General features: G+C 45.5%; 1 protein-coding gene across 1 annotated transcript; it reads left to right on the top strand.

Moving 5' to 3' along the window:
• Position 1: 1 nt before the first annotated feature.
• On the top strand, positions 2–4,863 carry LOC121850548 (cystinosin-like; the record flags this gene model as incomplete). The annotated part of the gene is given in 6 exon segments (XM_042342852.1): positions 2–82; positions 2,217–2,340; positions 2,575–2,703; positions 2,706–2,743; positions 3,430–3,547; positions 4,357–4,863. Coding segments are annotated over 6 exon segments (627 nt in total), but the record flags the coding sequence as incomplete, so codon positions are not given.
• Between the last annotated feature and the right edge of the window lie 8,649 nt (positions 4,864–13,512).

Raw genomic sequence — 13,512 nt, 5'->3', positions numbered from 1 at the left:
TGACTACCTGGCACTTAATCTGATGGGTCATACAGCCTATGGCGTTTTTAACATTGGCCTTTTCTGGATTCCATATATTAAGGTAACTATTATGAAGATCACTTCAGCTTGTTTAGTAAGTGGGAGTGAATCTTGATCTTCCTTCTTCACCATTTCGTAAAGGACAGGTAGTCAAACCACTGAAATGGGATTGTTACAATAATCACCAGAAATTAGGTTCTCACAGATTAGTTGGGAGGAGCTCCATGTCATGTTTTCATTGAACTTTTGTTGTTTTTTTTATTAAGTGTTTGTTAGCGGTAACCGGACATGAAGATAATTTGGTTTTCCTATTGCCAAAATTGCTTGGACCCACCCTGTTTCAGTAGTGTATTTCCCATTGCCTTCACCCAATGACCAAAAAGGTTTCAACTGGAATGAAAATGACGCTATGTCTTTGAATAATTAGCACAATGACATTGTGGGCTTTATACATAAATGGAACCTTTGAGCCAGTTTTGCTCATAAATAACAGAACAAGGAAAAATGGTCAAGAGAAAAATTGTTATTTTAATTAAGTTGATGGGAGAGGGAAATTTACATTTACTAAAGGTCTTGTACCTAAAGGTGTCAATCAAGTGAAAGTATAAAGTCGACAGAAAGAAGGAGTGGCAGGCCACGAAAGGCAGCATAGAACAGTCACTTCTTAGTCACAGTCTAGGCAGCGGGATTGGTAACGTCAAATTGATGTTAGCCTCGGTGATGTGGTTAATGATGCTGTCAATTTGTAGTTGATCTTCACTAGTTGCTGCTTTAGGTGTGTTAGAACTCTGCTTGGTTGTATTTGCTGGTAATTTTCAGGTGAAGTTGTTATCTTGCATGTTACACACACTTGGTTTCAACAATTAGCTGTATATACCCTGCTCATTCCGCATCAACCACATACCAGTAAATCAAATCTGCTATTTTGAAAAAAAAGTGGCCTTTTCCTTTAAGGGGCAAAAACCTTTTCCACTTCCCTATTTTTCCTGGAACAATGTAATCAGGATGGGAAAAGTCCTGACTGTTCATTACATTTTCCAGGTCAAATAGGGAAATGGAAAGGTAATATTGGGACAGTATGCCTCAAAGAGTGGAGACTATCCTTTGGTTTTTCCCTTTAATTCTTTGTGTATGGATAGACGTGTTGATCTGACTATTTTAAGCAGTGGTTCCTCTTTCCGATGTAAGGTTTCTTTCTTGGGGGAATCTGGTTGCGGCTTCAATTTTTTTTTGGAATTTAATTGCAGTCAGCAAGCACCTTATAACCTTGTGTTCATGTGATCTAACTTTTTTTTTACCCGGTATTGCAGCTGCATTTCACTTCTGCTTTCAGGCTCTGAAGTGGAAGTGAAATTGGGACTTTAAGCCCACCGTCTAGGCTGATCCTCCAGTTGGGAGCAGCGCTGCATTGTCAGAGGTGCCGTCTTTCAAATGAGACGTCAAACCAAGGTTCCAACTGTCTGTTCAGGTGGATATTAATGATCCATTGACACAATTCAAAAAGAAGAGTTTGTCCTGGCCGGCCTACAACCCTCCAGATAATTTGGCAGTTTGTGGGGCTTGGCTGTGCACAAATTGGCTGCGGTGTCTGCCTACAAGTACAGTCCTTACACTATACAGTGATTACTAGTGAAGCGTTTTGAGTTATATTAAATTAATAGTAAACTGACCCATCCCAGGACGGTCACTCAATTCAGTCCGATTATAGTATCCATAAAGCACAAAGTTCATAGTAAACCCTAAGACTGTGATTTCAAAAGACAGAATTATCTGCCAAACGAGAAGCAGAGTGTTTCTGTAAACCTGTTTATTTAATCGATTCAATCTGAATCAAAGTTATCATGTTTTGCATTGTTGTCATTTTCTGAAAGTCATGTCCAATGAATGTCCAAATGAATGTAGAGTTCATTGTGTAACAGCCATCTATCTAACTGATTACAGTGAATGAGTTAGATCTACAATTCCAAAAAGACAACTTTCAGGGATTTAAATGATTTGCTGTGTTGAGCTCAGGCTTCCTCGAGGACACCGCAGGTGAATTTGTGCAGAGCCGAATATATAATATAATATATTAAACCTTATATCCGGTGTGATTATAATTGAAGTGACTGAGTTCTGGTTTAAGACTTCGATATAATTCCAAATGGCTTAGATTTTAGTTAATGTGTTAAATCTGTTGCTCCCTTTTTCCTTAGAAACAGTTTTTAGAAAATAACCTGAATGGGGTGGACCCAGTATATGCGAATGATGTTTTCTTCAGCCTCCACGCCATCTTGCTTACAGCAATTACAGCTTGTCAGTGTTGTATCTATGAGGTTAGTCTGCCTTTTGGTATTTCTCCTGTACTGGCTTCCATTTTCCTTTTGAAATCTGAGAATTGTTGATATCCTTTAATCTTGGTTGTTAATAACAATAACAATAATAATCCTTGCATTTGATATTGCACCTTATCATGTCATTGAGTCATCTCCAAAACTATATTGTGAAGTGGATTGACGATGTATTTTGTGGTTGATAGATTCTCAGAATCTCTCCTGTTCTTCTGGCACACAGAAAGGGGTACAAGAATGTCGAAGGCCGCTATTGGAATGCTGGTGGCCTGTGTGTTGTTCGCTCTTGTCACCTTGTTTGTGACGATAGCTGGCGAACTCACATGGCTCCAATACTTTTACTATTTCTCTTACATAAACTAGGTGTCACACTCATCAAATACATCCCCCAGGTAAGGATCGGAGAGAGATGTAGTTTATATAAAGCTCTGGGATGAACATCGGGGAGATATAATGTTAGATGTAAGCAGATATTTGGATTTGATAGCAAAGTGGTTTCAACCTTTCTGGTAGCCTGTTAAGAGTTGCTTATAACCCTAAGTGTAAAGAAATAATTCTGATATATGTTCTAAAATTGCCCTGAACTTTTGCCCTCTTGTCCTGCCTTGCAGTCCTATATCCAATCATAGTTTGCAATGAGCAATGGCAACACCACCTGCAAACTTGTGGCTTATGTCAAAATGTCACCACTACTATCAAATGTAGTGATTTTTTTTTTAGCCAAATGTGGCAGCAGTTTTGTGTGCTGCAAGTTCCACAAACTCCAATCCCTGGTTAACCTGTGGAGGATTGTTGGCTAAAACACTGGGAGAAGCTTCTTATTTTGTCATATTGGAATTCAGGATAGGATAGATGGCTTCTTTGAAGGAACAAGCACTTAACAGGTTGTTTGATTTCTATTTTTCCAATACTTTCTGTTTGTAATGCTCATCAGCATCTGTAAAATTCAAACAACTCACTCAAACATGAAGATAGTAAAAATCACTATTTTTTGGAAAGCTTTAATAGACTTTTCTTGAAAAGGTTAGATTTTAGCTGTGTGTATCTTGTGGGTGTCTCACTAATTCTTTTCTTCCAGGCATACATGAATTATCAAAGGAAGAGCACAGTTGGTTGGAGTATTGGCAATGTGCTCTTGGATTTTACTGGGGGCAGTTTTAGCCTTTTGCAGATGGTTCTGCAATCGTACAACAATGGTTGGTATTGATGGTCAATATACCTTGAAAATAAAATGTTCAGTTCACGATTGTTTTATCAGACCAGTGTGGCGAGTTAAATAGTTTCTCAAGTGCGCGTTGGGGACTCTGGCTGATCCCACAATCCACTCATTTCAGAACACCAAATCTTTAGTCCCACACACTGTTGTCAGTGGTACACCATGTGTCTGCCTCCATTTGAAATTTTTGCTTTGTTCTCTCTTCCCCAAATGTCAGCTAAGCTGTACTGCATTTGTTGGCTTTTCCTAGTGCCTTCTTGTGAGAGCTACAAGAGGATTACATCCCATTACATGAGATGCATCAGCAAGGAACTTTAAATACCTGAAATTACTGGAGGTCATAAACCAGCCAGTAGATGAACCCATAATCTCTGTTCTTCACAATCGGGACTGTATTCTAAACCTCAACTTGCACAGCAGTTCCCATTATTTACAATCTGCCGGCATTAAGATGCCATGGATTTCTTGTCATAATTCTAATGCCTCCAAATGATGGGCAGAATCTCTATTTACTGGGATCTGCTGGGGCAGTGTTATTTGTCCATCTAGAGAATACACAAGATAGAATCTGTATGATTCTATGTCCAGGAATGAAATGCAAACCAACAAAGCATAATTGCTTTTGTGCTGATAATTCACACTAAAATACAGGGCAAACTGCAACATCTTGCATTTATATTGTGCCCCTCATGCAGGATAGTGTCTCAGAGTGCTTGGAAAGACCAGGACTGTTTAGACTGTACCAATGCTTTTAACTTCCTACCTGAATGAATCTGTGTTTTATTGCAGGAGAGTGGAAACTGATTTTTGGGGACCCAACAAAGTTTGGTCTTGGATTGTTCTCGATGATGTTTGATGTTCTCTTCATGGTGCAGCATTATTGTCTGTACAGAAACAATCTTGGGGGCTATGAAGAACTAACTTAATAATGAGGCTTATTCAAGGCTACATTGGAATTGCTCGCTGATCTAGATCATGTGTTTGGGCAACATTTTATTGGCTTCAATTACTTCACTGACTGGAGCAAGTTGGTTGCAGTGAAATAACTAACACCTCAGCAGCCATTCAGGATGGACTGTCTGAACAGAAGAGGGTGTATTTCACACAAATATTCAACACTCCATAATGCTGACTGGTGTGTTTTTTACAGAACAGATTTTTTTTATTCCAAGAGACTCAAGGGAACAAAATGTTTTTTTAAAAAATGAAGTGGATCAATGTACTGTAATGTTAATTCTACTCTATGCAAGGCTGCCTTCATTTCTACAAATAGCCAATAAAAAGATCTGACCTGGATATGCAATTGAATTTTTTTCATATAAACCACTCCAAGAATGTGAGAGACATGAGACATGGCTAATCTATTTTAATCCTGTATTGGAATGGAAATCTATTAATTGAGGTGATGTCAAGAATGTTGTAACAAATGATAAGCCATTATAAGGGTAGGTGTCTTGTCTAAAGGTTTTCCTAACTCTTTACAAAACATCTGGTTTTGAATTGCTGTTTCTTTACTTGGCCATTTATCATCGGTAACCTGAAAGCGTAAGTGCTTTGAATAAGGGTTGCCCGGCAGGGGAGCTTCTTTGTCGGGCAGGGAACCAGCGAGATGTCCCCGTACTGCAAGCGGTCCAAGGCTCCTGGCTCTGAGCAACAGGGTTAAATATGCCGGAGATTTAAAGCCTCTCCCAGCCCTCAGACAGGCAGCTTCAGTGTCCGTTTCCTTAAAATGTTTGTGACCCATTAGTGTCTGAGCCAGCCTGGTCACTCAGTCTATAATAATAAAATAATCCTTGCATCTGATATAGTGCCTTATCATGTCTTCGACACGTCTCAAAGCATTTTGCAGAATATACTGTAAATTTGCATATGTTGTGGGTGAAACGCGGCAGCCAATTGTGCACAGCAGTGTCCCACAAACAGTCCTCCCAATTAAAAGAAATCTTATCGGCTACTTGGAATCCAAATTTGAGCTCGAGGTGTCACGTAGCCAAAGATAGATGACCCACCAAATAAAAATAAGAGCTCAGGTAATGAACAAAACAGCGTGGGGATGGAATTGGAGCTACGTTTTGCTTCCCTTGACCAAAGAGAGCATTACCTGATTCATTCACATGAGGTTTATCAATCAAGTCTTTGGCTCAAAAATAAATGCAGAAACAGAGGGAGAAAAGAGAGTCAGTTTAAGACAGGCACTGACTTGTCACAGAAGAAAAATCCACGGCTTGGCTTTTCTCAAAAATAATAATCCCTTCATATCAGGAGGATGTCTCAAAAGTATTTCACAGGATAATAATAATAATAATAATCCTTCATTTGATATAGCGCTTTTCACGTTGGGAGGACGTCCCAAAGCGCTTCACAGAACACACTGTAAAGTGAATGACTGTATATTTGTGGGCGAACGCGGCAGCCAATTGCGCACAGCAATGTCCACAAACAGTCGTGATTGAAAATGACCAATTTATTATTGTTTTGGTTTTGGAGGGATTATTATTAGGCTCTGTGTGGAGTAAGGAAACTTGCCCAAGGTTTCGCCCTCTGCCTGGAATTGAACTCAGGTCTCTCACTTGCAAAGCGAGTGCTCTAACCACTGAGCTACAGGACTCCATGGATTCACTGTAAAGGTGTAAAGTGGGTGCGCATTTTTTGCAGTGCTATAAAGGAAGAAAGAGCAGGGGAGAGCTGATCAGCGATAAACAAGATTGTTGGCCGGTGTCCAGAAAGGTAATTAACGAATTCTGTTTGCACAAGCTAATTTATTAACTGACTGATAAATCTGAATCAAAGTTATATGTAAGATGGTACAGAGCCTGTTTGACACCACCAAGTTAATATCCAACTCCTAGATATTTAAAGAATCACTCAAAGCCTTTGACAACATTCTGTGATTTTTCTGCAACCAAAAAGGATGGGTATATCAGAAATACTCCTTATCCTCTACCTATTTTCTTACAGAACATTGAAACCTCTGGTATCGCTGGTGAATCACAAAGACATTTCTCCTCCCCTGTTTACTCATATTCCACAGCAGAGAAACAGTGTCACGCCTTTAGCAGAGAACAAGCAAACAAATAATATGAGGTCAGAAGCTAAATTACAAAACTATTTCCAAGCATTTCAGACAGACACATAGGCACGTGTCATTATTAACGTGTCATTCAGCCTCCACTGGGCATAATTAGTATAGCTACAGATTAGGAAATTATCATATTTAATGACTTTATAATGTTTAATTTCCATCATAGAGAGGGGGGGAGAGAGGGGGGGGAGAGGCCGAGGGGAGAGGGGGGGAGAGGCCGAGGGGGGGGGGGGGAGAGGCCATGGGCTGAGGGCTGAGGGGGGGGAGGCCGAGGGGAGAGGGGGGGGGGAGAGGCCGAGGGGAGAGGGGGGGAGAGGCCGAGGGGAGGGGGGGGGAGAGGCCGAGGGCTGAGGGGGGGGGGGAGAGGCTGAGGGGGGCCGGGGATGAGGGGAGAGGCCGGACTGGGCTGTGGGGGAGGGGGAGGGTGGTAGAGGCTCGGGTTGTGTATGTGGGGGGGAGGGGGTGGGAGGAGAGGTCGTGGCTGTGTGGAGAGGGAGGTCGCCTCTCTGGGGAGGTGGAGGGGGGTGGTGTTGGTTGGGGGGGAGATGGGGGGAGGAGGAGGTGGTGGGGGGTGGTGGTGTGTGGGGGGGAGATGGAGTGGGGGAGGTGGAGGGGGTGGGGGGGGGTGTTGTTGGGTGGGGGGGAGATGGGGGGAGGTGGAGGTGGTGGTGGGGGGTCGTGTTGGGGGGAGATGTGGGGAGGAGGAGGTGGTGGGGGGGGTGGTGTTGGGGGAGATGTGGGGGGGTGGTGGTGTGTGGGGGGGAGGTGGTGGGGGGGGGAGTTAAAGCTGCCCTCAGTCCCTGGGAAGTCAAGTTAAAGCCGCGGCTTCAGTGTTTGAGACCCTCCTCTTCGGCTGTGCTTTCAAGCGCTCGCCGTCTCCCCCCCCCCCCCCCCCCCCCGCTCCGCCCCGAAAGGCGCTACACAAATGTTGTTGTTGTTGTTTGTATCTGTGAAACGTTGCGAATAACAGTCACTTCAGTCACTTTCGCCTCCGGCGTTGCCTTCAAATTCCATCCCGTTGACATAACTCCATGAGGTCAACGGGTGAGGCTTCGCTCTCTCTCTCTCGCTCGCTCTCTCTCTCTGTGTGAGTTAATCCCCTCTTCCCCCCAAGGGGAGGGTGAGGGAGTCAGAAGATCACAGAGGTAATAATCCTCGCATTTGATATAGCGCTTTTCACGTCGGGAGGACGTCCCAAAGCGCTTCACAGAACACACTGTAAAGTGAACTGACTGTATATATTTGTGGGCGAACGCGGCAGCCAATTGCGCACAGCAATGTCCCACAAACAGTCGTGGATTGAAAATGACCAATTTATTATAGTTTTTGGTTTTGGAGGGATTATTATTAGGCTCTGTGTGGAGTAAGGAAACTTGCCCAAGGTTTCGCCCTCTGCCTGGAATTGAACTCAGGTCTCTCACTTGCAAAGCGAGTGCTCTAACCACTGAGCTACAGGACTCCACGTAGGAAGGGGGTTAGTTAGCACGGCCGTGGAGGGCCTTGATATTAAATAAATAATTATTTAATAATTATTATCAAATAATAACAATTTAGTCACTCAGTTCGCGACTGTTTGCGGAGACGCTGCTGTGCACAATTGGCTGCCGCGTTTCGCCCACAAAATATACCGTCGATTCACTTTACAGTGTATTCCGCGAAGCGCTTTGGGACGCCTCGACAACGTGATAAGGAGTTATATCAAATGCAAGGATTATTATTATTAACTGTGGTGTATAGCACTGCACGTTTAACCCTATTGAAATGCATTTTTTTTATTAGTGAGGGTCACTCATGGTTACCGGCTCCTCGTCAGCCTTGGTTTTTCTCACTCAACAACAACAACGCAACAACATTACATTTATAGAGTGCCCTTCACGTCGGGAGGATGTCCCAAAGCGCTAACGGTCAGGTGTCGGAGCCTGAGCATGGGGGAGGTGGGGGGTGTAGAGGTGAGGGAAGGCAGAGAGGTGGGAGGGAGACCAAAGGCACGGTCGAAAAGAAAGGTCTTGAGACCGACCTTGAAGGAGGCGAGGGAGGAAGCGATGTGAAGGGACCGTGGGATGGAGTTCCAGAATGTGGGGGCAGAGAGGCTGAAAGCCCGGCCACCGATGGTAGGGCAGGTCGGGCGGGAGACATGGAGCAGACCGGAGCCCACTGAATGGAGGGAGCGGGCAGGCTCGTAGGGAGTGAGCAGGTCAGAGAGGTAGGAGGGAGTTCAGAGAGGTAGGAGGGCATGAACTTGACAGGCATCAGTATGAGAAAACAGGTTGCACTTATGTCGACTGTATGGAATTCACAGCCTGTAGTGACTAGCAGAGTTGGGCTGGTACATGACTAACAGGCTTACAGATTTTTTTTATCACTCCAGTAAAAGGTTTAGGAGTTATCTACCTCGTTTAATACAAACATCCCTTCTAACCGTTTCGCCCAAAAAATAAATACACATTCAATTAACTTTACACTATACTCAAAATACTGGAGATGCTAGAAATCTGAACCCAAAACAGAAGTCGCTGGGAGCACTCAGCAGGTCAGGCATCTAAGGAGAAAGGAACGTGAGTCAGAGTTTCGGGTCCAAGATCCTTCGTCAGAATGTTGAATGTTCCCAGCGACTTCTGTTTTTGTTTCACTTTACACTGTCTTCTGCAAAGGGCTTTGAGATGTCTCATCCACATGATAAGGCGCTTTAACAAATGCAATGTTATTATTATTTGTTTGTTCAGGTGGATGTTAAAGATCTTGTGGCACTATTTTGAAAGAAGGTAGTTTCTCCCAGTATCCTGGCCCAGATAAAAATAGATCATTCATATCACTGGCTGTTAATGGGATCTGCTGAGCACTCCAAGTCTATCTCCTTTGATGATTAATGAATGGATCAAAAAGGGTGGATGACAGTGGACAATTAATTTTACGATACATTCTGTGAAATGCTTTGAGATGTCTCATCGATGCGATAAAGCACTACATCAAATCCAAGGATTCTTATTCTTATCATGACTCCAGTAGGCACTGTTGTGGTAAGTGTTAGAAGTGATGTTTGTATTAAACAAGGTAGATAACTTTTAAACCTTTTACTAGAGTAATTTAAAAAAACTTGTCCGTGTAGATTACTCTGTAAGCCTCCGTTAGTCATGTAATCAAGTTCCAGCCCACCTCTGCTAGTCACTGCAGGCTGTGAATTCCATATGGGCGACATAAGTGCAGCCTATTTTCTCAGACTGATGTCAATCAGATTCATGCTGTGTCTTGTACGGGAAACATCTCTGGAGCTTGTAACCATGAGAGCAAAGCAACAATGCATTTTTGTGCGCAAAAGCCGCAGGAAACGTTTCCTCTGTCGATCAGTGTCTGGAAGTCTAATGTTTCGGGTGTGACCATTTATCAGGACAGATTACAGTCGCCCCTGCAATTTTATTTGCTTACTCTTTCATAAGCTGCTTGACTCATTGTACGCTTCCACCATTTCTGTTGCTTGTTTTCCAGCAATCAGTATTTTTATCTCCGTATAAACGTATGGGGGTCAGTATGAACTTATAAAAAAGTGAGGCAACAGATCCTGCACTAATGTAGAATCATAGAATATTACAGTGCAGACAGGGAAATTGAGCCTATCTGTGCAGTTTTCTAAAAAATTAACTGTCTACTCAAACGATGACTCCCTTCTCCCCTATGCCTAGTATGTTATAAACTGACCACTGCAGCAGATTCTCACAGCCAACGAAAAGTAGTTAAAGAGAGTGGAGAACTGTACAAGAATTATGAATTTCAATGGAGGACTCTAGGAGATAAGGCTAATCATTATCAGTGACGTGGGTCTGTCCGCCTCCCAACACACGTCTCTTGGGTTCGAGGTCAAGATCAAAACCATTGCAAGGGGTGAGACAACTTCTTTAGTCTCTGGCACAGCAGGAGATGGTGGGAAAATTCCAAGGATGACATAATAATGTGAAGCGAAGGCAGCTGTTTCTAAGCCACTTCTTTGTTGATGGTGGAGCAAGAATTCACAAAACACAAGTGGAATTTCCAGGGGCAAGCAATATCTAATGATGGGAATCAGAAATTGAGGGGCGGGTACGCCACGGGGTGAGGGCAAATAAGATGACAAGGTACCTGACCCAGATAATAATAATAATAAACCTTGCACCTCGGCCTTCCCCCCTCTCCCCTCGGCCTCCCCCCCCTCAGCCCTCAGCCCATGGCCTCTCCCCCCCCCCCCCCCTCGCCTCTCCCCCCCTCTCCCCTCGGCCTCTCCCCCCCTCAGCCCTCAGCCCTCGGCCTCCCCCCCCTCAGCCCTCAGCCCTCGGCCTCTCCTCAGCCTCTCTCCCCCTCAACCCTCGGCCTCTCCCCCCCTCAGCCCTCGGCCTCTCCCCCCCTCAGCCTCTCCCCTCGGCCTCTCCCCCACTCAGCCTCTCCCCTCGGCCTCTCCCCCCCCCCTCTCCCCTCGGCCTCTCCCCCCCTCGGCCTCTCCCCCCCTCGGCCTCTCCCCCCTCGGCCTCTCCCCCCCTCTCCCCTCGGCCTCTCCCCCCCCTCTCCCCCCCCCTCAGCCCTCGGCCTCTCCCCCCTCAGCCGTCGGCCTCTCCCCCCCTCAGCCCTCGGCCTCTCCCCCCCCTCACTCACCACCAGTGCGGTGACAGGATCCCCGGGGGCGGAGGTCATGGCGGCGGTGGCGGCGGCTCGAGCGGCGGCGGCGGCGGCGGTAGTGCCGAGGGGGAAGGGGAAGGGGGGGGAGGGAGGGAGTGGAGAGAAGGGAAGAGCCCGAGGAGCCGCCCCTTTGGCTGTTCCACGGACGTCACTCCCTCCCTCCCCTCCCTCCTGCCATCCCAACGTTGCCATTCCCTGGAATAGAGACACAAGTGACTGGGAACCACCACCAACCACCACAACAACGACAACAACATCAACAACAACAACAACAACTTGCACTTGGTGTGTCCCGGAGCGCTTCGCGGTGCCCGGAGTCTGACAAGGACGGGCGGCGTCTGTAATCCCACACTCATTAATAATAATAATTAATGATAATAATAATAATAATAATAATAATAATAATGCTCCTCGCATTTGGATACAGCGCTTTTCACGTCGGGAGAGGACGTCCCGAAGCGCTTCGCGGAACGCACTGTAAAGCGAATCGACTGTGTATTTGCGGGCGAACGCGGCGGCCGATCGCGCGCAGCAACGTCCCCGCGAACAGTCGTGGATTGAAAATGACCGATTTATTATTGTTTGGGGGTTTTTTTTTTTTTTTTGGAGGGATTATTATTAGGCTCTGTGTGGAGTGAGGAAACTTGCCCAGGGTTTGGCCCTGACCGGCCGGGGATTGAACTCGGGTCTCTCGCTCGCAAAGCGAGTGCTCTAACCACTGAGCTACAGGACTCCCTGGAGAGATGGAGAGAGAGAGAGAGAGAGAGGAAAGCGAGTCGACGTTTTCAGGTCGATGACCTTTCGTCGCAACTCAACTGTTCTGATGAAAAGTCATCGACCTGAAACGTTAACCCACTTTGACTCTCTCTCTCGCGCTCTCTCCATAGATCCTACCTGACCTGACCTGCTGCGTGTTCCCAGCCACTTCTGTTTTTATTTCAAATTAAGTTGACTCTTAAGCGAGACCCTCGCGCCGACCTTCAAATCCCTTCGCGCTCTTCCCCCATCCAACCTTTGCATCTCCCCCAGCTCTGTTTTCCCGACCGTACCTACCTACCTTTGCTGCTCATTCCTTACTGTCTCTATCTCACCAACAGCGGCCAAGCCTTCAGCCGGTAGTATCCGCTCTCTGGACCTCTGTCCTGAAACTCCCTTTGTCCAGGCTGGAGCTGAGAAAGCTACGAGTTGGTCCAGGGGGTACGACAGTCCGATAGTGGGGACAGGAGAAAAGAGAGATAGAGGGTCGCAATGGATGGGAGAGGACATCACATGGTGGAGCAAACCATCACCTGCAAAATACACAGTCACTACGCTTTACGGTATTGTCCTATAAAGCTCTTACAGAATATACTGTAAAGTGAATTGACTATGTTTGTGGGCGCAACGCGGCAGCCAATTGCGCGCAGCAGCGTTCCCACAAACAGTCGTGGATCGAAGTGACCAATTTTATTATTATATTTTTTTGTTCTTCTTGGGAGATGATTATCAGGCGTGTGAAATGAGGAAACTCGCTTAAGGTTTCACCCTGCGGTGAATCGAACCCAGGTATCTCGCTTGCGAGGCGAGTGCTCTAACCACTGAGCTACAGGACTGCACAAAGTATATACTGTGAAGAACTTTGAGACAGACTGCATTAATGTGATAATGCGCTTTATCAAAATGCAAGGATTATTATCATCACATAGCACCTTCACATTGGGTAGAGTCTCGGAGCCTTGAAACCACAGATGAATTAGCTCATATTCATTTCCTGCTCTCTCTTCCCGGACAGGACTGTAACCTGACCATATTGAGCCCACTCATTCAGCATTAACATGGGCTGACAGTCAATGCAGTCATGACAACAGAGATGTGTGGGTGAGTGTGGCTTCCTGCCCTGTGTGGCCAGGTTCACATCGCTCAGCTGCGAGGTAAAGGAAACCACACGCTTGGCTCCTTGTCCAGATCTTCAAACGTGAGTCAGTCGAGAGCAAATCATCCCTTGTGTTCACAGCAGCAAATTGATCACATTTAAATAAGCAGTGTGATACAAAAAAATTCCTCTCTCTGTCGATATCTGTCCCTGTATCTGAGCTGACCATTTCCCTATTCTTCAATTGCCCTAGGTCATCTCTACCAGTGTCCCAGCCAAAATCCTCCAGATAATAATAATCCTTGCATTTGATATAGCGCTTTTCACGTCGGGAGGACGTCCCAAAGCGCTTCACAGAACACACTGTAAA

This window comes from Callorhinchus milii, unplaced genomic scaffold (genome assembly GCF_018977255.1).
Source record: "Callorhinchus milii isolate IMCB2004 unplaced genomic scaffold, IMCB_Cmil_1.0 Scaffold21, whole genome shotgun sequence".
NCBI classification, from domain to species: Eukaryota; Metazoa; Chordata; class Chondrichthyes; order Chimaeriformes; family Callorhinchidae; genus Callorhinchus; species Callorhinchus milii.
Note: the sequence above shows the minus strand (reverse complement) of the source record. Positions and strands in the feature narration are given on the sequence as shown.